The 22,483-nt window shown below is 51.3% G+C and overlaps 5 protein-coding genes across 5 annotated transcripts; 3 read left to right on the top strand and 2 right to left on the bottom strand.

The window, feature by feature from the left end:
* Window positions 1–951: 951 nt before the first annotated feature.
* Window positions 952–3,425, top strand: sip5 (Sip5p; the record flags this gene model as incomplete). The annotated part of the gene is made up of 4 exons (XM_056632450.1): window positions 952–1,266; window positions 1,337–1,615; window positions 1,738–2,571; window positions 2,628–3,425. The coding sequence occupies 4 exons, from the start codon at window positions 952–954 to the stop codon at window positions 3,423–3,425; spliced, it is 2,226 nt and encodes a 741-aa protein (XP_056488001.1).
* A 1,668-nt stretch (window positions 3,426–5,093) lies between these two features.
* On the top strand, window positions 5,094–6,982 carry N7509_007812 (uncharacterized protein; the record flags this gene model as incomplete). The annotated part of the gene is made up of 4 exons (XM_056632449.1): window positions 5,094–5,586; window positions 5,658–5,714; window positions 5,810–6,747; window positions 6,803–6,982. 4 exons carry the CDS (start codon window positions 5,094–5,096, stop codon window positions 6,980–6,982), a joined length of 1,668 nt encoding a protein of 555 aa, XP_056488000.1.
* Window positions 6,983–7,504: 522 nt separating this feature from the next.
* On the top strand, window positions 7,505–10,963 carry N7509_007811 (uncharacterized protein; the record flags this gene model as incomplete). The annotated part of the gene is made up of 1 exon (XM_056632448.1): window positions 7,505–10,963. The coding sequence occupies one exon, from the start codon at window positions 7,505–7,507 to the stop codon at window positions 10,961–10,963; it is 3,459 nt and encodes a 1,152-aa protein (XP_056487999.1).
* Window positions 10,964–12,389: 1,426 nt separating this feature from the next.
* On the bottom strand, window positions 12,390–15,134 carry farB1 (putative C6 transcription factor (Ctf1B); the record flags this gene model as incomplete). The annotated part of the gene is made up of 3 exons (XM_056632447.1): window positions 12,390–14,620; window positions 14,679–14,845; window positions 14,935–15,134. The coding sequence occupies 3 exons, from the start codon at window positions 15,132–15,134 to the stop codon at window positions 12,390–12,392; spliced, it is 2,598 nt and encodes an 865-aa protein (XP_056487998.1).
* Window positions 15,135–18,846: 3,712 nt separating this feature from the next.
* Window positions 18,847–22,135, bottom strand: N7509_007809 (Glycoside hydrolase family 2 N-terminal; the record flags this gene model as incomplete). Its single annotated transcript, XM_056632446.1, has 3 exons — window positions 18,847–20,011; window positions 20,068–21,478; window positions 21,541–22,135. The coding sequence occupies 3 exons, from the start codon at window positions 22,133–22,135 to the stop codon at window positions 18,847–18,849; spliced, it is 3,171 nt and encodes a 1,056-aa protein (XP_056487997.1).
* Window positions 22,136–22,483: the final 348 nt, after the last annotated feature.

Here is a 22,483-nt window from a genome sequence, read left to right as displayed (position 1 = left end):
CGGAGTACTGGGTACTACACTGCTGTGCCTTACTGTACAGAGATTAGCGCAGATGTACCCGGTACTAAGGAACTGGCCCCAGTCAGTCACTTCCGTCGTCGGTACATGATACCTTGATTACAAGTACTCTCCCCTCCAGGGTGCCACAATAGCTTCTGTCGTTAGATCGACAACAATGCAGGTCATGCATCATTCTACAAACCTAAGTACCGACCTACCTCTCTCGGTAGGTACCACTGTAGATAGCTGCAGTAGCTCATGAGGTCTGAGCTGATGTAATCGAGTAAATGATCTGGTGATGACGAGAGACCAGCACACGACAACACCAAATGAGTCCAGGGCCAGACCAGCCTTATTTCCTTCACTTTAATCTGGACGAGTAAGTGTAGGGGCAGTGCCAGTGCCACACTGATAGTCCCTCAGTTGCTCGAGACTAGAGAACACTAGCAAAGGGTCAAAGGTCAGAGACACGGGCTCTCTAGTTACTCGTACGAGTATCCGCCACTTCCGATCCTGGCAGATCTGGTCTCTTTTACTTTTACGTACCCGATTTAGTTCATCCCCATCCCCATCCTCATTCCCGTTATCCTTCCCTCCCTCTCTCTCTCTCTTCCGTTCCCCAGATCTCATCCCCCGCTTCCAAACCCTCTTTCCTCCACCCCTCCCCCCCAACCTATCCGATGTTTTCCCCTGCATTCGTGCGGTGTTTCTCTTTAGCCTGATCAACATCCCCACCCTCCTCCCTTCCCCTCCCCCAATATCAAAGTATCCACCTTGACCCTCCCCCTTCGGGGCCCTTTCCTCTCCGCTCCGATCGGAGTTACGCCGCCGCGTGTGCTCTGGGACCTGACGTCGGCTAAACCCCTCCTTCCATCAACCATCCCATATCGCCATGGGGAATTCCCAAACCAAGGAGTCGCGATCCTCCACACCGCGCCATCGGAGTCAACAATGGTCATCGGGCACTTCCGATGCCCCGCGCGTGCTCCATACCAGGGACCTCGGTCGGGCAGAAGCAGTCGGCCTGATTTGTCCCTGCTGGGCATCGGCAGTAGCAGCCATGATCGTGACGTGGCGACCCTCGAGCATCGACGAGAAACCAAACAGGAACGTGAAGCACGTCGTTTAGAGAAGGAGCGCGTGGCTCGGGTCAAAGAAAGGGAATGCAGCATGCGAGACGAGCATGTCGATGGCGGATATCTAGTCACACAAGGTGTCTACGTGGGAACCGAGGACTTCAATAAGGCAGTGGTTCGACAGTTGATGGTGAGCTTCCGGGGAACCCCCCCGCAGTTCCTATATATGAGCATTGCGATTCTGACAATCCCGGTCTTAGATCGAGCGCCGACTCGCGCCTTTCTGGAGAGGCTTGAATGACTTCTCCGAATCATGGGCCGAGCATCAGCTAATGGCCGCAGCTCGGGGGATGACTATACCTCCAGCGGATGAAATTCCGCCCGAGCTAGAATATACACCTCCCAAGGCCACCGAGAGGAAAGAACCGGTTGATATGGCTAGCATCCAACATCTCACCGTTCCCATCACATCCCGCTCGCAGTCCGACAATTCCGATATATCCCAAGCTTCGAATCCCGCCCAATCGCTACCGTCGGCGGTATCTCCGATTGCATCCGGAACATCAGCGTCACCTCTCTTCCGCACACGCGCAAAGACTCTAGCAGCTCTCACCACATCGAAACATGGCTCGCAGACCGATCTCACCCCCGGGAACTACAGCTTCCACGAGACCCTTTCGTCAATGGCCAACCAATCGAAGTCAACTTATACAAGGACGCAAGCGAATGTCCGATCTGCTTTTTGTATTACCCACCTTATCTAAACCGCACCCGATGCTGCGACCAACCTATCTGTTCCGAATGTTTCGTCCAAATTAAGCGGCCGGACCCCCATACCCCGGAGCACGGAGAGCCTGGCTCGAACGCTCCCGAAGCAGCGAATGGCGGCGAACGACCCGAGCAAGAAGAAAGCCAACTTGTCTCTGAACCCTCTGCCTGCCCCTTCTGTGTCCAGCCAGAATTTGGAGTTACCTACGCTTCGCCTACATTCCGGCGAGGTCTGACCTACGCAGCTGACGCCAGTGCCCGCCCATCTCCCAATATCACCTCTCCAGTATCCTCCACCTCCTCTCTCGCCTCTGCGACTCTTGCTCCAATACCTGGCCGCCGCCGTGCGACTTCACTATCCGCTACGGATCCCACTGTAGTTACAACAGATAGAATTCGTCCAGATTGGGCCCAGAAGTTGGCCAATGCTCGAGCACATGCCGCACGTCGTTCGGCGGCTGCAACCGCCCTTCATACTGCAGCCTATTTGATGAATTCTGGCTCTGGCAGCGACTCCCGTGGCATTGGTCTAGGACGAAGGGGTCTTCGAAGAGCTACCCACGGGGACTCCGGCCGGTCCGGATCCCCCGCTCTCAATGCGCTGGCGTTTTTGACTGAGCGACAAGACCGAACACCTAGAGCTCCCGCCCCGGCCCCGGGCACCGCCCCCGATACCGATTCCGCCGAGGAAGGGGCAGGGCAGGGGCAGGAAATATTGCGCCCCCTCGTGACAGCTCAAGGCGCACCCGAATCGATGATCTTGAAGAAATGATGATGATGGAGGCAATTCGGCTGAGTCTAGCCAGTGAAGAAGACCGACGAAGAAGGGATGAGAAGGAGGTGAGGAAGGAGGCCAAAAGGAGGGAGAAGGAGGCCAAGAAGGCTGATAAGGTGGCTCGCAAGGCCGGCTTATACAGTAATAATACTAGCACCAATGCCAGTAGCGCGGCATTACAAGTCCCCGGAGCTGGAGAGACTTTCTTTGGAAAAGTTGCCAGCAGCTCCTCGTCCATTGGAGAAGAGCCATCAACATCCACGGCCACGACGGGCAAGGGCAAAGGCGTGGAAAGGGGACCTAACTCTGCAGTTGGCGAGCAAGATGGAACAGCCCCTTCGAACAATTTATTAAGCGCAGGCGAACCATCTAAACAGTCTCAGCTCCGACACGTTTCGAGCGCAGCTTCCTCAGCCTCCTCTCTCATGGAACATACTCCAGAAGAACTGACTCCTGGCCACGGCACTGCTGACGGTAGCAACACGTCTTTGGAGCCTATGTTCAACTTCCGCAGTCTCGCCGCTGTCATCGGCGACGAGGAGAAGGGTAATGAATCCGAGCATGTGGAAGATACTTCTCGCCATCGTGGAGAGGGAGAGGGAGAGGGTTCTTCGAGTGCGAATCCCTCGTTACACCAACCCTCATCTGATACCGGAAATGTCGAGCCGATAGAACCGACGGCTGTTTCGGATCCTCAAGTCGAAGATACCGAAAAGGAGGCCTCGAAGGATATTTCACCCAAGGAGTTGGAGACCCGCTCGGTTGAAATTACAAATACCGCCACGAACACAGAGACTACTTCATAAGTTGTGGTTGTGGTTGTGCACGATCATTTTACCCTCTCTTTTCTTATTTTTTCTCTCTTACATTCTCGCTCTTTCAATTTTTTCCTTGATTGTATGTTTGTGTTTGTGTGACACAATGGGTCGCAAGGAATCAAATCGATTAGCTGGCGCAGTTGGAACTGGTAGTAGCATTTCATTCTCTTGCTTTTGTTTTGTTTTTTGCCTGCCGGGCCTCGGTGTGGTGTGAGTGGAGTGAAGACGGTTTTCCTCTTATTTCTTTTTTGTGATTCCTTCAACTGCTCGTGTCGGGACTATTCTGTCATCCATAGCATCCAATCTTCAGCCCCGAGATCATTATAGAGACTTTTTTTTTCTGCTTGATTTGATACTTTCAGGTTTGGACTCGAAATAAATTAGCTTCAATCCCGTGGTTGAATTGTCGGTCTGAGGGTACTCTACTCCGTATTCGTACATTTGACATGGAGCATTAGGTACTTGATTCTTCTTTCAAGTCCTGGGAATACATTTCCGCAGTAGTCTCAAAGTTCCAAGGGTGCTCGCATACCACTAGTACTAGTACAAGCAAAGCCAGGAATCTGGAGCTAGCTCTCTAGGCTATAAGCCGAGCCTAACCTATATCAACGGTGATCTTGTGATTTCTTTCCACCTCTGCGGGAACCCGCAAGGTTCCCAAGGTTGTGATTGGATGATTGGTGAATAAGAAACCCACCAGCGGCCGCTAAGTAAGTACAAATGTGGATAAGCGCGGGGAGGGACTCAGAGGGGGAGGGCTCAAAACAATGGATCGCGTGGTCTGAGGTGCGTATTCCTCTTATTTTTTTTTAGAAATAATTTTCGAAGAATCAATTACCTTTGCCCTTGCGATGTACATTGCAAAATACTAGTATTTTGACCATGTTCATGGCATGCATAAATCCCCGGAGGGCGCCTAACACCGAAGTATAAGTCAAGTGGTCCGAGCTCGATGCAACTTAAACATTTTTTGTGCCTGAGTCGCCACTAGAACTTTCCATCCAAGGTACCACATGACAGTGCAGATTTTTTTTTTTGCCTGCACAATGCATCGGCAGTTACTACTAGTGAATATATTCGATCTCGGAATAGCCAGATCAGTATTAGGGTATGCACTACTACTATATTAAATTCCCCCTCTCTAAGCCTAAACAAGGGATATTCACCGGACTCGGCGACATGCCATGGCCACGGCTGTCCTTATCAGAGGGGGGGCTGGGGTCTTAGCGCCGCTCCCGGTCTAAACCAAAGTTGGGTAACAGAACCCGCCGGTAGGAGATTTATACTTGGGTTTGGTTCCGAGTCGCTGGCTTTTCTATCTACCCTACCTTACCCCTCTTCTTGTTCTTCTCCTTCTACCTACCTACTCCCCCATCCATTCACTTACATCTCCTTGATTGCACAACGCGCACGGAGCAAGTCCTCAATCGTTGTTCTGTTCTGTTCTACTCTGCTCTGCTCTGCTCTGCTCCACTCTGCTCAGCTCAGCTCCGCTTGCCCTCGTGCACTCGCCACTGCCAGAAGTTTGCAAAACACCTGCACAGACAGATTCGACTTTGACTTTTTACTTTTGCTGGGGCGGATTGTCGTAAGGTCTAAATTGTCTCTATAGGACGATGGTATTAACACTACAGAAAAGATCTCATTCCTCCCACGATGGCTTCCCTACCACGCAGCTATTTCTTCTCTGTGAGTCGTCTGCATCCGCACCCACACCCTATCACTCCTCCACCATCTGCTCGCCATCTCTTGCAAGGCCATTCAGCTAACCCACTCCTCTCAGCGATATGTCGCGTAGCCGAACCAATCGCCCTAACATCCATCTTCCCATACTCATGGGTAATGGTGAAAGACTTCAATATGGCCAGCGGGGCCGAAGCATCCCTCTACGCGGGAATTCTGATATCCGCCTTCTCGCTCGCCGAGGCCCTAACTGGCATGTTCTGGGGTAGTCTCTCTGACCGACTGGGCCGGAAGCCGATTCTACTTTCTGGCTGTTTCGGGACAATGCTCTCGTTGCTTATGGTCGGGTTTGCGCCTAATTTTTGGGTTGCACTCGCTGGGCGCGCTTTTGGCGGCGCGTTGAATGGGAATATTGGCGTTATTCAGACTATGGTTGGCGAGTTGGTTAGACGGCCTGAGCATGAGCGTATGTTTTTATCCGATCCGAGCCTGGGAAGGAACCTGGGTTTATCAGGGCCATTACTGACAATTTTATAGCTAGGGCTTATGCTGTTATGCCGTTTGTTTGGTCAATTGGTACTATCCTTGGACCTGGTACGTTGCGAATATCCGAGTCATTTCATGCATCAACACAAACGATGGGCGTTATACTAATTGGTTTACATAGCTATTGGAGGTCTACTTGCCAGACCAGCAGATGGGTTTCCCTCCCTTATTTCCCGCCGACGGCCTCTTCGGCCGTTTTCCATACTTACTACCCAACCTCGTCTGCTCCGTTCTCCTATTCTTCAGCATCATTGGTGGTTGGCTATTCCTCCAAGAAACCCACCCCGACATGCAACCCGGCAACACACACCGTTTCTTCGAGCACACATCTGCCGAACAGCCCCTGCTGGCCACATCTGGCGCAACCGCTAATGCGGGAGTTGATCTCCGAGCCGAATCATACGGCACCTTCAATCAAGTCCACCTACACGAAGACGAGATCTGGAATGTTCACTCCGATGGCACGATGCCTGCTTGGAAGAAGCCACAGAAGCCGAAAGCATTCACCTGGCGGGTGATTATGCTCGTGCTTGCGCTGACTATCTTCACCTACCACTCAATGACATACGACCATCTTTTACCCATCTTCCTCCAAGATAAGGGTCCGCAGGGATTAATGGCCCTTTCGAAGTCTCATTCGCCCTTCGACATTCCCGGTGGTCTGGGCCTTTCAACCCGCACCGTGGGCGTGATAATGTCTACGGACGGCATAATCGCCCTCGTCATCCAAAGTCTCATCTTCCCCGCTTTGGCCGGGTGGCTAGGCATATGGAAACTATTCGTCGTCGTGACAATCCTGCACCCAATTACCTATCTCATCGTTCCATTCCTGGTCTTCCTCCCGCAAAACCTCACCTTCACAGGCATCTATTCTTGCCTAATTATCCGGAATCTTCTCTCTATTATCGACTACCCCGTGCTCCTGATCTTACTCAAACAAGCCAGTCCCTCAGACTCTGTTCTTGGCAAGATCAACGGTCTAGCTGCCTCCGCCGGAGCCGCTGCCCGTACCCTTGCCCCCCCCGATTGCTGGTTATCTGTACAGCACTGGTGCTGGGTTCGGATGCACGGGTGTGGCTTGGTGGGCGAGTAGCCTAGTCGCTATTATGGGGGCTGCTCAGCTTTGCTTCATTCAGCAGAAGAAAAATTCGACTGCGACTGTTGAGGCGGCGGCTCCTTGTCATTATGTTCCTATTCCGGAACCGCCTAAGGAATCGATTCACATTATTGTGACTGATGTCGATGCTGGTGCTGGTGCTGGTGCCGATGCCGATGCCGCTGCCGCTGCCGCTGCCGCGGCGCAGGAAGATGCGTAGGGACTTTCAACTGAATCAGTTAAATACTGATCATACATTCACTGAACATACATAATTTGTTGCAAAAAGCAAGAGGGGGAATTGCTGGTTTATTCAATCTGTTTTCAAGCGTGTTGATGCTCTGTTTGTTAGTGTTTTCTTTTTTCACTGGCCAGATTAGCGATGGGCATTTCAGCGATAGCGAGCGCGAGCGCATCATGGCATTTGTTTCTGAGCAACTTAATGAAAATGAAATTAGTTATGATTTAATCGTTCCTACTATTTACCCTGAGTAAGTTAAGAGTATTAGTTGACTTTTAATAACTCAAGTGGAAGGAACGCTGTTGACCCCCACACCTTCCCAATCGGGCGCTATACTTCCCCCTCCCAATCGGGGTTAGCTTTGTTTACCTAGCAACGCCCTCCACAATCGCCGGCCGTCCAGACCCAAACAGAAACAGAAACAGAAACACAAGACTTTTGTCTCTAAACTCCGCTCCGCACAACACAACGCTGAGGATTCTTAGCACACCACCCACCACCATGTCAAATCCACTATCACCCCTTTCACCCTCCTACCAAAATTCACGAGCCCGATCTTCTCCAAAGATGGGCTCATCACCTTTCCTCACAGAACCCTCGGCCTCAGCCTTGGCCCCGGGCCCGGAGACTACAATTCCTTCAAGTCCTCTGAAACAAACCTGGACCGATCGCAACACACAAAGCCCGAACCCGAAGCAAAACTATTCCTACCCGAACGAGATCGAGAACGAGAATGAAGAAAACTTCCACCCTGACGACTTTCACGCGAATAATGACTACCATGACCGCGACGACTTCCAAGAGCAGGAATTGGAACTGGAGTCGGAGATGGAACCTGCTAGCTCGCCCTTCCGGCCTGATGCCCGCGAAGATACTGTTGATTTTCAAAAGTTACGTGAATATCAGCAGCAACAAGCGACAGCGACGACACCAGCAACAGCAACGACACCACGGCATAGATTTGGCCTCGCGCAGCCGGAGGATCCAATGAGTTCTCCCTTCCGACCCAATGCGCAGGACGAAAATGATATCGAAAACGAAAACGAGCACGAAGCGGTGGATTTTCAAAAACTACGCGAAGCGCATCCTTTATCGCCAGGTCTGGATAAGAGACTTGCCGTTGACGATCCGGCTAGCTCGCCGTTCCGACCTGATGCGCGGGATGAATATGAAAATGAGAATGAGACGGTTGACGGCGACGCTGACGCTGATGCTGACTACCACCGACTGAGAAACGTCGAGCCCTTGTCGCCGGGCCTGGATAAGAGATTTGCGCTTGAGGATCCGGCCAGCTCACCCTTCCGACCTGATGCGCGAGATGAAACTGTTAATTTTGGGAAATTGCGTGAGATGCAACGTCTTTCGCCTGATGTTGGTGGACAATTACAACCGGAGAGCTCGCCGTTTAGAGCGGATATGCAGGAAGATGGGGTTGAGGGTGATGGTTTTGATGAGCAGGAATATGATCGCCAGGACATGCGCCGGTCTATTGGTCGTGTCCAACAATCACTATCACCTTCTCCAACTCCTGCTGCTGCGTATGAGTCTCCGGTTCAGCTGGATGCTCAAGAAGATGCTCGGGAGGATGATGTCGAGCCCGAAGAGCGTCCTCACGAATCGCTACGAGAGTCGATCGGGGAGATCAAGCAACACTCGCCGGTTGGGGAACAAAGCTCGCCAGTCCAACGCAATGTGGAAGATGATTCAAACCAAGCTCTTCCCGATTCCGAAGAGCGGTACGAAGCTCCTCGCCCTCGCGAATCAATTGGACGCGTCGAGAACTCCCCTCCAGTTCCAGCTGCCGCACGCTCCTCACTATCTAAACAAAGATCTCCCGAGGAACCGCTTGAGGTGCAGAAGCTCCGTTCGTCGCGCCGCTCACTACACCGTACATCGCTTGGCCTTGAAGGGCGACAATCATTTGCAGCTACTCCTCGTAAGCGATCTTTTGATGAGACCCCGCGAGGCCAGGAAGAAGCGCAAGCGCAAGCCCACGAGTCATGCAAGAAGGGCATGGTCAGCCGGCCAGATGTACCCGATATTCATGTCGATCTCGATGACGAATCTAGCGTCATTCACAACGAGAGTCTGTTGTCCATGACAAGCGCCACGCGAGACCAGTCTACTATCGCAAACAGCGTGATGGAAGATAGACGCAACGAGGGAATGTCAACGTTTATCCAAGATGAAAACGCTGGTGCGGACGAAAACTCCGCGCTGGGAGATGATTATCATGACTCTATGGATGAGACCGGCTTGAGTAACTTCTCGGTTCTGCCCGACATGACTTCCTTCGCAAAGCTACGATCCGATTCACCTCTTAAGTCGATGCGCGGCAGTATCGGACACAGTCAATCTCAGAGAAACGAGATGTATCGACAGAGCGCTGGTCCTGGTACTCCTGGTACTCCCGGTACTGCTCGACGACCCTACAACAGGGCGAGTGCTATGCTTGATACCGGATCCCCTGCTGGATCCCCCACCCCCAGACGTCGGCCGTCTCGCGATTTTGAGAACTCCCGCGCAGGGCCCAATCTGCTCGATTTTGGCGATTCGGTGAACTTCTTTCCTCATCAGTCCGTGCAACAAGGTGGTCGCTATTCCCCGTCTCGACGCTCGCCAATGAGACCCATGCGACAATCTATCAGATCTCCATCTAAGTTCTCCTCACTGTTGGACCTGGACTACGACATGGCACCAGCGCCGACGCCCCGCTCCCTTCCAAGCATCACTCCGCGAGAGCTGGAGTCTCTCAAATCTGGATTCATGTCAGAAATATCCTCACTGAAAGCTACTCTGAGCGGCAAAGATGCCGAAGTTGCCAGTTTGAAGACAGCAATTTCAGATGCTGAGCGTCGTGTCGGCGAGGCATTGGAGGAAGTCCGCAATGAGGCCGGTCGCAGGGAAGCTCTGGAGATGGAGCAGGCTGAATGGGACCGCCGAGGAAACGAGATGGAAAGCGTTTTGCGTTCAGTTCGGTCTGAACTAGTCGACGGCGAACGTGAGCGCGAGCGTTTAACTCGGAGAGCAGACGAAGCGGATAAAAGCAAAGAACAGCTAGAAGGCCGAGTTGTTGAACTTGAAAGCCAACTTTCCGCCGCACGCTCTGCGGTATCCTCGGGATCGAATACCTCTTCCAGTTCCCGCCAGGTCTCTCAATCGGCAGAAGCCACTGCTCGGGAAGTGCAGGATGCCGTGGAGAAGGTTGCTCGCGAGCTTCACACCCTATACAAGGGCAAGCACGAGACCAAGGTTGCAGCACTGAAAAAGAGCTACGAGTCTCGCTGGGAAAAACGCCTACGGGAAGTGGAGAAGAAACTCACTGCCGCAAATGAAGAACAAGACCGTCTACGCGGTGAACTTGATACTGCTCAAAATGACAATATGGTCAATGCCAACGCTAGCATGATTGCGCGTGAATTCGACGAATACGATGCTGAGAAGCGTGTCTTCGAGGCTCAGATTGAGGGTCTGCAGCACGAGATGGCTTCACTGAAGGAGGATAGCGAACGCCTTCGCTCTGATCTTGAATCCGAGCGCCTTGAGAAGGGGGAACTTGTTGCTGCTGTTGATGAATGGCTTGCTATTCAACAGGTTCAAGCCCAAGCCCAAGCCCAATCCCAATCCGCACCTCCTCAACGACACGAGGAAACTCGCGAATCTCGCGAACCTTCCGTCTCGTCTGCCGGTGGTTACGCTCATGGTCATGGTCATGGTCACGGAGAAGAATATCTTTCATCCGCCGAGCCTGTCGACAATTCTCGCCGTAGCGTGAGTCGTTCTGGATCAAGTGGTATTCGTCCTCCTGTGACTGGTGAGAAGAGATCCCGCTTTGGTGCACCGGCTGGCGCTGGCCACTCTCGTGGAAATAGTGGTGGGAAGTCCGGTATTGCGATGTACACTCCTGGTCGTGGTGGTATTATGAGTTCGATTGAGAGGATGGGTCGTGGTGGTGTTTAGTTTAAACAGATGCTAGACGCTATTTGTGTTTGTGTATGGATATGGAGGGGATTTTGTTCCCTCTGCTTGGTTGTTTCGGTTTTGATTCCCCCTATTCGCTGATGTGATTATCTTTTCTTTTTCTCCCTTTCTTTGTTTTGTCTACGAGGTTTATGTTTATGTTTATGCTTATGTCTATGTTTTGATGTGTTATGAAATTCGAGTCCGGATTTGGACTTGAATTGAGACGTGTAATAATTCTATTCTTATTGTGAATATAGTAATATTCGGGTATTGTGCATTCAGGTGTTTTGGATAGTAAGGTAGGTGGAAGATGAGTAGCACTACTAGTATAAAAACCCAGGACTCATGTCGGAGACTCGAGCCATCATCGTCAGCCTCGAACCTGAACCAAAAACACAACTTGAAGGGAACTGTAAAAACACTCAATAACGTAGCCCCAATTCCACTAGTACTACAGCACCTGTGAAAGACCAAATTTGCTGGAATCTTTATTTGTGCTAGGTATATCAAGAGGCCAGGCTAGACAAGGCCATACCAACCCCCTGTCGATCACAACCATCACGACCAAAGCCATCCGTTGGTACGGGGTACATACAAATTCGATGACGAAATTGACCTCGTGCACTCGAAAAAAGAAACGAAACTAGGGTAAACTAACTAAACTAGTGGATCGCCGATGCAAGATGACAGTGCGGTGTGTGCGATGGAATGGATGCATGTGATACCGATATTGACCATCGGAGACGGAGTCGGAGGCCGGGGATCGGTCTGAACCGAACCCCGTCGATCCACGGGGACGCCGATGATCCAGAGAATCAAACCAAACCAAACCAAACCAGGATCGGAGAATTAATTAAAAGGCTAATTTATAGTTCCACCGGCATGGTAGCGGTGTGCAGTACTAGTACTGAAGACCCGGGGTGGTGGAACTGAACGGCGTATGGATGGAAAGGGACTAGTTATGTACATTGCATAGCTGGTGTAAGTACTGGCGTACGGAATACTGGAGGTTCGATCAAGGGACGAAATTTAAGAAAAATCTCAATGAAATTGAGTTAATTGAGAATAAACCGTTATTCACATGGGCTCATGCTTTTGGGAATCCAAATCCAGATCCATCTATCGATAATATGGACGTTTGTCGTGGTTGGTCATCAGAGCGGAACAGTAAACCAAAAAAAGGGAATGAAAAAATGAAAAGAAAACCCTCCCAAAACACCGATTGTGCCTTTCTTTCGAATCTTCAGGCTCCGTATTGCCAACAATTAGTAAAAGGGGTAGAGAAAAGAAACGGAAAAAGAAAAAGAAAATGTGCCCGCTAATTCCCAAAAGCATAAGCATAAGCATAGCATAAGCATGAGCATAATCTGGAAATGAAGTACATGAAAGAACAAAACACGGCCACATACACTGGTGCATGTGTTTATTCATCCAGATTCATTCCAAGATCCGTGTCAAGATCGGCCGTCAGACCGGGCCGCGCTTGAGCCTCGGCCGAGGCACCACCCACATGGTGATGATCGGCACGAGATTCAGTCATTGCGAAATCGATTGCTTTAGGATCCGTGTCGAAACCCATCATATTGCCATTATCGATATGGAAATCGAAGCCGGATTTTTCCTCAGGCGGAGGCGGAGCCGCGTTCTCCTCTGCGAAGTAGTCGTTGCCCGCGTCTTCGAAGTTAATTAGCGCGTCGAAGTCATTTTGCGTTACTTCGGCGTCGTTGGCAAGGTCCATCAGCTCAGTGAGACTGAGGTCAGCATTCAGATCGGGAATCGCGAATGCGTCGTGGCGAGGGTTATATTTTGTGTTCAGGTTTTGAGTGCTGCCGTTTTCGCTACCATCGGACTGTGGTGGTGTTGAGGCGAAGAGGTCTCCGATTCCTCCGGCGGCGGCAGCTCGCCCGCCTGCGGGGGCCGCCTTGGGGTAGGTCAGATCAGGGATTTTCTGGGCGAGAGAGTCTGGAGGTGGTGTAAGGGTGTGGCTGCGCATGAGGGCATCGAAGGGGTCGTTACTGGTGGATTGCTGCTTCTGGGAGCGGGAGCGGGAGGATGAGGTTGAGGATTGGACATCTTGCGGTGCGACGGTGAGTTGAATACCTGCTTTGCGGATTGCAGCTTCTAGGAATGATGTGGCGAAGTCGGCGGAGGCGTAGATCTCACGAAGGCGTTGCAGGATGCGCATGCACTGGTAGAAGCGTTGAAGACTGGTCATTCGTACGGCGGGGTCGCTGGATTTGATATCTAGGAGGTGAATGATCACTGCGGGGAGTAGGACAGTCACGCCCGTCGTTGGGTAGTACCGAGTCAGGTCCAGGATATGGAGGTCTTGCGCGATACTGGTGATTTCCACTGCGGCGAATCGCACCTTGTTGCGGGACAATTCTTGCAATTCGGCATCCATTGATGGGTATGGGATGGCGGGAAGGACCTGCGGGCGATGCAAGGCACTGGATGTAGTGAGGTAGACCATCTTCAACAGTGCACGATGCGAGTGAAGCACCTCCTGGGCCTCGGAGAGCTTCGCGCCTCCGGACGGCGTATATTGGGTTTCCACCGGGAGATTGGCCAGCCAATTCTCCAGTTCCTGGTCGCAATGACGCACCTCGAAGCTCTCAGCCGTTGATTTCTTCGGTACCAGCATCATGGTAGTCTCCATGGTACCGCCGAATTTGTGGCTGAGAACGGAGTATTGTGCGGAGAGCACATGGCTCACACCGAGGCAGAGCTTGGCCTTCTCGATAAACATCAGTGCTAGCTCACGCTGATAGCTGACGTTCTGCAGAATCTCTGAGTCTCCCACCATCTGAACGATTTCAGGCGAGAAGGACTGAAATTCGAAGTCATCCAGCGTCAACATCGGGACATCACAGTCGTCATCCTTCACACGCATGGGTCGTCGCATGCCTAGGGCAATCAGTCGGTCGCGAGTATACGTGCTCCACCAGATGCGTTTCCACATCCGCTGGCGCCGAAGATCCATCCGCGAGTTACCGGGATCACGGTGGAGACCAATGGTGTGGGCCAGAGACAGACTGACGCCCATCCAATGCCAGGTGTCCTTCTGGTCATCAGGGGTTTCGTACCAGTAGGTCATCAGAAGAAGCGACTGCACCAGAGAGATGCGGTCGACCTCGTAGTCGAAGTCGTACAATAGCCGAGCCCGCTGGAAGAAGATTTTCCTCGCGGCTTTTCGAGTCTGGTATCCAGCTGCCTGCAGATGTTTCATATCCACAAAGGCCATTCCAGCAAACATGACAGCCTGGAAAAGAAGAAGACTAATGCGATGGATGCCATCGTTTTGCACGATGGTTTGCAGAAATTCTTCGAGATCCAGTAGAGGCATATATGTGTGCACATAGTGGATATAGGCCTTGAGCAACTCATTTCTCAGAGTCACGTCAGGAATCGATAGAGCACCTTTTGCGGCCAGATAGTCGATATCTTCTTTTTGTAGTCGAGCGGGAAGGCCTCGGATATAATCCGGCAAGAAGCCGCTGGCGGTGGCACGTGGGCTGCCAAAGTTGGGATCAAGCAGCTGTTGAATTTGCAGAGTTGCATTCGCCAGAGGCATTGTCGAGGGAACAGCTGGGTTTGGAGCCATACGACGACGATAGCGATCATCGGAGCCGATGCGGGTTGCCTGCGATTGATCTGCCATACATTGTTAGTGGTAGATCATTGTCAGCCATTGGCAGCTGTGGCAACATACAAAGCAGATGCGGCATATGCTGAGCATTGTCAGCATCGACGGAGGCCTGCGAAGGAGACGTGGGAGCCATGTCAGGCATGCCCATATCGAATCGGTGCAGCGGATTTTCCTCCGACGCCTCGGGCGATTCGGACGGAGCTGAATTTTCAACTTCGACACGCGACTTTCTGCACGCAGATTTTACCATTAGTATTTTATTCGGACACGCAATAAAAGACTATTGTGTTTTTTGTTTCTTTCTGCAGCTAAGACGAACTTTCTTCGTTTGCTTTCCGTGACAACACACTCGACTTGATCCAGTCGGCAGTTGGTACACGGAGAGCCATTCTCTACCACATCACAGCGGACTTTGCGGGCCCGACAACAGCAGCAGGCCTTGGAAGCTCTGCGTTTCACGGGGCGGTTGGCGGAAATACCGGCGGCGGAGGCCTTTCGTTTTCCAGACTCTTCAGTCATTGTCGCGGTGGCGCTACTCATGATGTGTGTGCGGGGGGCGAATGGAGGGACATTCGAAGAATCGAAGAATCGAAGAACAAGACGAAATCACAGACAAGAAAAAAGAGGCATGAGATGCCACAAGGGCGAGGAGAGTGGAGAGGGTCAAAGAACTACAAGAAAAAAACCGGGGGAGGCGCGCGCTGATGAGGGGGCACATGCATTTTAAGTATGAGTCGCAAGACTGACTCTCAATGGGTTGTCTTCCCCCCCAGGTCCCACTTGACGAACTCCAGTTGGGGCAGACCCAGCCAAATTAACCCCCCAAATCCAGTGGTGGTCATTCGTCCAACCGGGGCCGCCTTCCCCACACCAGAGGCATTTGCACTCCTTTGTGACTAAAGCGTTAGTTCACTGTAAACTGGATGGACCGGGGGTGGCAGTACTGCGTCACTGGCCGCGAATTAGGGTTAGCGTTGGTCCTCGGCCCGGTCACGTTACTGTGCCATTTCGGAGAGAATTACCATGTATAGAGCATGAATAGTATGATTATGGCTATAGTACTACATGGTATCTGTAGACTAAATTCTCTGCCTCTTTATCTTTTTTCAAACTGATTCTACTATTTAATATGATGTATTAGATCTTGCAAAACAAGAAATCCCCTGAGTCTGAATTTTCTGGAGTGGAGCCCCCGTCAAGGAAATGCGACCGGGTCCGGTACGGTATGTAATGCAATACCGTACCGATGGGGGTGGCTACAGTCGGCTATATGGAACAGACAACGAAACTAGTTCCATGATAATCCTCTTAGGGTGAAACTGTTGGGATTCTCCTATCTGAGTTTCATTGCCATTATATTTTCTCTTCACTATTATTATATTTAAACCAAACTTCACACAAAGAAGAAAGGGATACAACATAAATAATCCACAGAAAAAAATCTCCACTACCCCAAAATTCCCCGAAATACGCCGACTCCCCAAGGTCCCGCGGCACAGTAGCCACCGGACCGCTGGTCCTGAGGGAAGATCACAGCCGCTAGTGAGATTTGGGACGGACGAGGGACTATTTCGAAGAGGCAGTCCAGCAGTCCAGCCAGGACTGGAGCATTCTACGGGTGTCTCCAGTCGCCGATGGCGGAGAAGAAGCGGGCCCCCAGGTGGAGGCGTCTCTCGCAGGCTTACCTATTTCAGGAGGCCTGGAGAATGACTTGATCTGCGCCTACCTATTCCGCTGATCTGTTGTGTACTCCACTGACTGCGGGAATAAAACCGTCGAAGCATTGATTCCTGTGATGATCGCTGTGCATAATGGTTACATTGAATATGCTGCATATAGGGAGTACTTTACAGAGAGAGGAGAGAGACAGAGCTGTGAAAATTCTAGTACTCTAGACTATGTACGACAAGAAATCCCCGTCGTGGTTATACTGCATGTACATTACTACAAATTTGAGGATTAGAATAATCTTATTGGAAAATAAATCTTCAATTTCTAATTAGATTATTCCAGGCTTCCTCAATCAATGTCGATTATTTTATTATTAAGAGCGGGGTCTAGCCCAATGCAACCGACGGCACGACTGTCTCACCCCCAGACACGAACGCCAATGCCAACGGCCTCGACGGAACTCAGAAACTCCCCACAGAGTCCAGAATTCCATCTTACCCCTGATAGGCCCCCGTGACAAACCGAAACTGCCGAGGACCGGAGCCCAACCCTCACTTGAAAACTTTAAGAGCCGTGCGGTCCGACGGTCCAGATTATACTTCCTTAAGCCTAGGTACATTCCTGTGAGATGCCTAGGCAAGAATCAGCTGGCTCGGCCACCGGCCCTTCAACATAATTTCCGACCATTTCGGGATGTACGCTTTTGCTTGATGCTCAATACTTGTGCATAATTTGTGTGATTTAAGAGAAGTGCCGATTGTCGGATTTGGCGGATAGCAGGCACTTGCAGTTCATAGTTGCAGTTCCGATCGTGAACATCAAAAAAACAGGTCTGGAAACAATAATTCTTTAGAAAATCAATGAAAATCATACCTCGTCTGGATAGATCCACCTAGGAGGCTCATCCAGAACCACGCACAATAATATTTCCTGGTGGATTTTCCCCCTTAACAACCCAAGTCAAAAAACTAGAAATGACGAAATTCATTATGGGGAAACCAACAACAGCCACAATCGGGGATTTGCGGGGACTGCTAACTTTGTCGAGGGCTGAGAATGGAACCAAGAGTCCACTCAAGTCAGCTTTGCTGGAGAATTCAGATACTCACGCGCTCCAAAGCGGATCCGGTGGCCCCAATCAAGAACCTGGGAAATGTCAGGGCCCGAAATCCTGCCACCGGCTCTGTTCGTATTGTACTTGGTCCAGGTACTGTACTCCGTGTCGCTATATCCGGACCGACTCAAGGGACTGAAACAAAGCATACGTGCGGATATATTGTACTCATTCATCTGGGCGCTTTGTGTGGCGGCGATATTTGGGCTAGCCTTGTGACTGCAAATCCTGCAGACGTTGCGGGATTAATTATCGCTGCCTTACGCTTGCAGCAGGATCACGTATGTATGTAAAGTCAGAGTAATCTAAGGGTGTCAGAGCCCTGCAGGAGCTGGCGCTACGGATGTACCAATCTGCCACTCGCAGGAGCCGAGCCGGGAGCTTAGGCCAACGCAACACTTGCCGAGATGGCCTCCCGATCAACGCGAGGCTAACAAGGGCTGTGTGGTGTTGGTGGGTTTTCAAACATTCCTGCAAGGAGTGTTGTCCACAATTATTGAAATTACTGGTCTGCGTGTTCTCCGCGAAACCCATAGAACAGGGGGTTTCGGGTTCTCGATGGTGGTTAGTTTTCCACGCGATTGCGGACACAATAAAGTCCGGAGTACCCAGTGCGATGACATGCAGCCAGAGCCACGGTATTGAAATCTTGGCAGCGAAAGGAAGACTCCGTAGGGCGGCAGGATTGTGGAATGCGGAGTGTCCCACCTTCGGTCATCATCCCGGATGTTGGCGAAGGAATACGGTCCGAGCTCAGCTAAGAACAAATCAACAGTGTTACAGGGATTTTCTTGTGGCTTGCAAAGCTAGAGGGGGAAGACAGCACCCCTCCCCCACGTCCGGAGGAATGCCGACAGTCTAATATTTGATATTTGACCTCTCAGCGTGGCAGAAAATGGCCGACCGGTGCTTGCACCCCTCGCGAGATGCCCAAAGAGTCGTTGGGAGCGGGCCTGCCACGAGGAGGGGGAAGGTCGATCGAGCAGCTAGAGCTAGAAGAGGGGGGTGGGAAGAGTGGATAATTCGTCATAGCGCAATGCCCCTCTAAACCGGCCAAGTGCATTTACATTTGCATTTGCAGTTTCATTTGCGCAATCTTCAAACTCGCGTGACTCCAGAAATCAAAAACATAAAAACATAAAAAAAAGAGTTTCCTTGGATCCGGGGCCGGGCGAAGGGGATCGGTCCCGATTAGGCACAACGCTCCGAAGATTCGGCACCCCGGAAGATCTGGTAATTTGCGGTTTCTGCTGGGGCAAACCCGGGGTTGGTTCTTGTACCTAGGCGGGGTTTATTCGGGCTTCAACCTGACCATGACTCGCCTGGTTATGGCGGACAGTTGTGACTGGATGTGATTGGATCGTTTCCAAGTTTACGGTCGACACCTGAGGATAAAACTTGAACTACATAGTATATATATTTCTTGGCATCATGATGTTTCACATCCTATAGTGAGACGGGTTCTAACAGCATGCCAAACGCGATATCTTTCACAGAAATCAAGTGCTCATCTATAGGTCCCGGACCACACGCCGCAGTTCCAACTCCCGCGACCTGCTGATCCAATCTGACGAACAAGACACCTTCATCGACCAAGTCACAAGGATGCCGGGCATCTTCTATTTGCTTGTCAGAGTGCCAGCTGGCGGTCCAACTCAACCCACTAGCACCTCCAGTCAACCAAGTGCTTTCCCGCGGGGTTGCACGGAAACCAGTTCCATTCGACGAAACGAGCTCTACCCACGCTGTGTCCACACGATTGCCGTTCTCCTGGGGAACGTCATATTCAGTCCGTAGAGAGTCAATGCTGTCAACATTCCACAGACCGAACTTCTGCGCCGCTTTCTTGTCAGGGTAGGACTCCCCAGGTCCAAGCCCGAGCCAACGTGCAGATGTCAGATCAGAGCTGGCGCGAAGATTCAAACCAACTCGTGGGACAGTGGTGGGTGCAGCACCCTTAGGTTGTAATTTGATGGATACGGACAATGACCCGTCGGGATTGACCAGGTATTGTGCGAGACATTTCCAGCCCCAGGAGAGAACCGGCGGCGAAAGGAATGTGTCGCTGTTGACACAAACACCGCCTGTTTCAGACGAAGTGACTTCGAATGAGCGAAGTTGATTCGTGATATCGTTCACCCCGAACCGCTTCCAGTACGGCGCAGCGGAAGGCACATCATTGTCCGTGGGAGGACGCCAGAAGGCAGGGATCATGGCTGGCCCGGCATCTGGACTGGACTCGAGAATCGTGTTCGACTTAAAAACCCACTTCCTAAGATGTCCGTGGATACGATCAAACTCAAAGGACCAGTCCGCTCCGCTGATGGAAACAGTGGTCTTGGCAGTGTTGATATTGATGGCGTTTTGCATCTGACTAGAGCTCACGCCGATGGCAGAGGGCTTCTCAGAAGGGGCGGATACCAATTTTTGCGTCCAAGAAACCGTAAAATGATTCTCATCCCATTCGACTTTCTCTCGCTGTTGCAATGTAATGGTCAAGAAGGCAGGGTGAAAGTTGTGCTGGAAGAGCTCTTCTGGGATAGGAACCTCCGCAGACTGCCCGGCTGAAAGATGAGGTAGTATAAGTATTCCGGTTGCCAGAGTTTTGGCTCTAAGATAGCGTATTAGTCTTCTCGATATCATTTAAGTAAGAACCGTGACACTCACTGTTCGCCAAATGCCTCAAGCTGGTACGAAGCTTGAAGATGGCCTAGATCCAAGAAGTCGTATTTGTTCTTCAGAGACAAAACCTGTCCCTTGATTTCCAATTTGACGGGCTCGAAAGCCTTCTTCAACTCCAGGAGGCCCGGGAGCGGCTCATGGGCACTGTTCAGGAGCCCATCCATCACGAAGGTTCCGTCATTAGGATAGTCATCGAAGTCTCCACCGTATGCATAAAAGCCGCCCTTACCGTCTTTACCCTTTACCCACAATCCATGGTTGGCCCATTCCCAGATGAAGCCACCCTGCAAGCGGGGGATTTCATCAAAGCATCTCTCGTAGTCTGCCAGCAGACCTGGCCCGTTGCCCATGGCATGGGCATATTCGCAAAGAATGATCGGCTTGTCAAATGTACCGTCATCGGCAACATCTTCAGTAGCTGCGAGTGATCGCAAGCGTTCAATATCAGGATACATGAAGCTGAACATATCGGTCGTTTCTGCGTGAATGTCACCCTCGTAATGAATCAAACGCGTGTTGTCAAAGGCCCGGGCAGTCTCAACCATCGAGCGATGGCAACTACCGAAGAACGCTTCATTTCCCATGGACCAGATGATGACGCTGGTATGGTTCTTGTCTCGTTGGATGAGTGCTTGCACCCTGTCAACGTAGGCTTCTCGCCAAGCGGGGTTGTCCGATGTGTGCATGCCACACTTTGGGAAAGTTTGGGCTTTGCGCTCTTCATAGCCAAGCGTCTCATCCATGTCCATCGGGCGAGCTACTGCATCATAGAAACCATGGCATTCAAGGTCGGCCTCGTCAATGACCCAGAAACCCAGCTCGTCTGCCATGTCTAGAAGACGAGGGTCAGGAGGGTAGTGGCTGCACCGAAGGGCATTGACATTGTGGGCTTTCATAAGAAGCAAATCTTTTCTCATGAAATCCAGCGGCACCGCCCGGCCCAGAAGAGGGTGGTGATCGTGTCGGTTAACACCACGAAGCCTGATGGCCTTCCCATTGACTGTGATCAGACCACCTTTGCGTTCTACTTTGCGGAAACCAATTCGCTGAGTAGTCTTCGAGGTCTTGTCAGAGCCCGGGGCTGATAAGATCATCTCCACCTCATATAAGTAAGGCCGCTCGGCAGTCCACTTCTGAGGAGCAGTTACTGGCACTTTTAACTCGACCTTGGAAATTTCTGGCTGCAAGATTCGTTCTGCTGATGATATCGTCTTTCTCGCGCCATCAATCGAGTCGATCAATCGGATTTCAAGGCTACTTTGCTTGGATACCTGGTAATCGATCGTTGCGAGCAGTGTTGCGTCTGTGTAAGTCGGATCTAGGTCTGCCCGAATAAACCAGTCATTCAACCGATCATTTGTTGGGAATGCAATCAACGTCACATCACGGAATATTCCTGTAACATAGTGTCAGTGAATGCTCCTCTCCTATTACATATGATCGCAATGTCATTCTAACCGGACAGCCACCACTGATCTTGATCCTCAATGTAAGTCGCATCTGACCACTGATAAACACGTACGAAAACCTCATTGTCGCCGTTCTTCCGAAGATAAGGTGTAACATCGAATTCGGAGGGGTTTCTGCTGCCTTGTGCATAGCCCACCAAGTTCTGGTTCACCCAAACGTGGTATGCACTGTCGACACCATCGAAGCGCAGGCGAATCTCGTCGGTTGCATCCCATTCCTTTGGCACTTGAAACCGACGGCGGTAGGTTCCAGTAGGATTCTCGGTAGGTACGAATGGAGGGCACACTGGAATTGGGAATTGTGTGTTGGTGTAATTGGGCTTACCCCAGCCCTGCAATTGCCAGTGACCCGGAACACTGATCTTGGACCACGTCTCGTCGATATCTTCTTCGCCGGGTACTGGGGCTACCAGCGGGGCCCTGGCCATGTGGAATTCCCAGTTTCCATTCAGCAGCATCGATGTTGGAGGGATGTGATACGATCGCGCAGGGAGGCAGTTTCGTCGAAAGATCCCAGGATTCATGTAGTCTGGCCGCTCAGAGTCGGCCTGGAGAGGCAGCTGTGTGATCTGTTGAGACACCATTGTAATTGAAGATCGCGTCCAATTCCTAGGGAAGTGGTTCACCGTTGGAGTGGATTGAGCTTGTGAAATCAACGGGACTGCATTCTTCTTATACCCACCGGACAACCTGAGAGAAGAGAATTGCCCTCTCGGAAAGCGAGTGGAATTTACATGATTTTTATTGCATTTTTCTTTCTGGTCAACGAAAGTCCGGTCATAGAGAGGGGCAATATTTGCGATATCGTGACGATCCTAGGATGTTTTGCTGAGCCGGGTCAATCGGGGCCGGCAGGTGTTGTCTGAGTGACCAATCAGAAGTGCCGGGGCTAGCGGCACCGGGTGTATCGGGGCCGGAGGGTCAATTTGCTT

This window comes from Penicillium cosmopolitanum (assembly GCF_028827165.1).
Source record: "Penicillium cosmopolitanum strain IBT 29677 chromosome Unknown utg000008l:1.0-4398992.0:1.0-4402845.0, whole genome shotgun sequence".
In the NCBI taxonomy this organism is placed as follows: Eukaryota; Fungi; Ascomycota; class Eurotiomycetes; order Eurotiales; family Aspergillaceae; genus Penicillium; species Penicillium cosmopolitanum.
The sequence above is the reverse complement of the archived record's forward strand: the minus strand, read 5'-3'. Positions and strand labels throughout refer to the sequence as shown.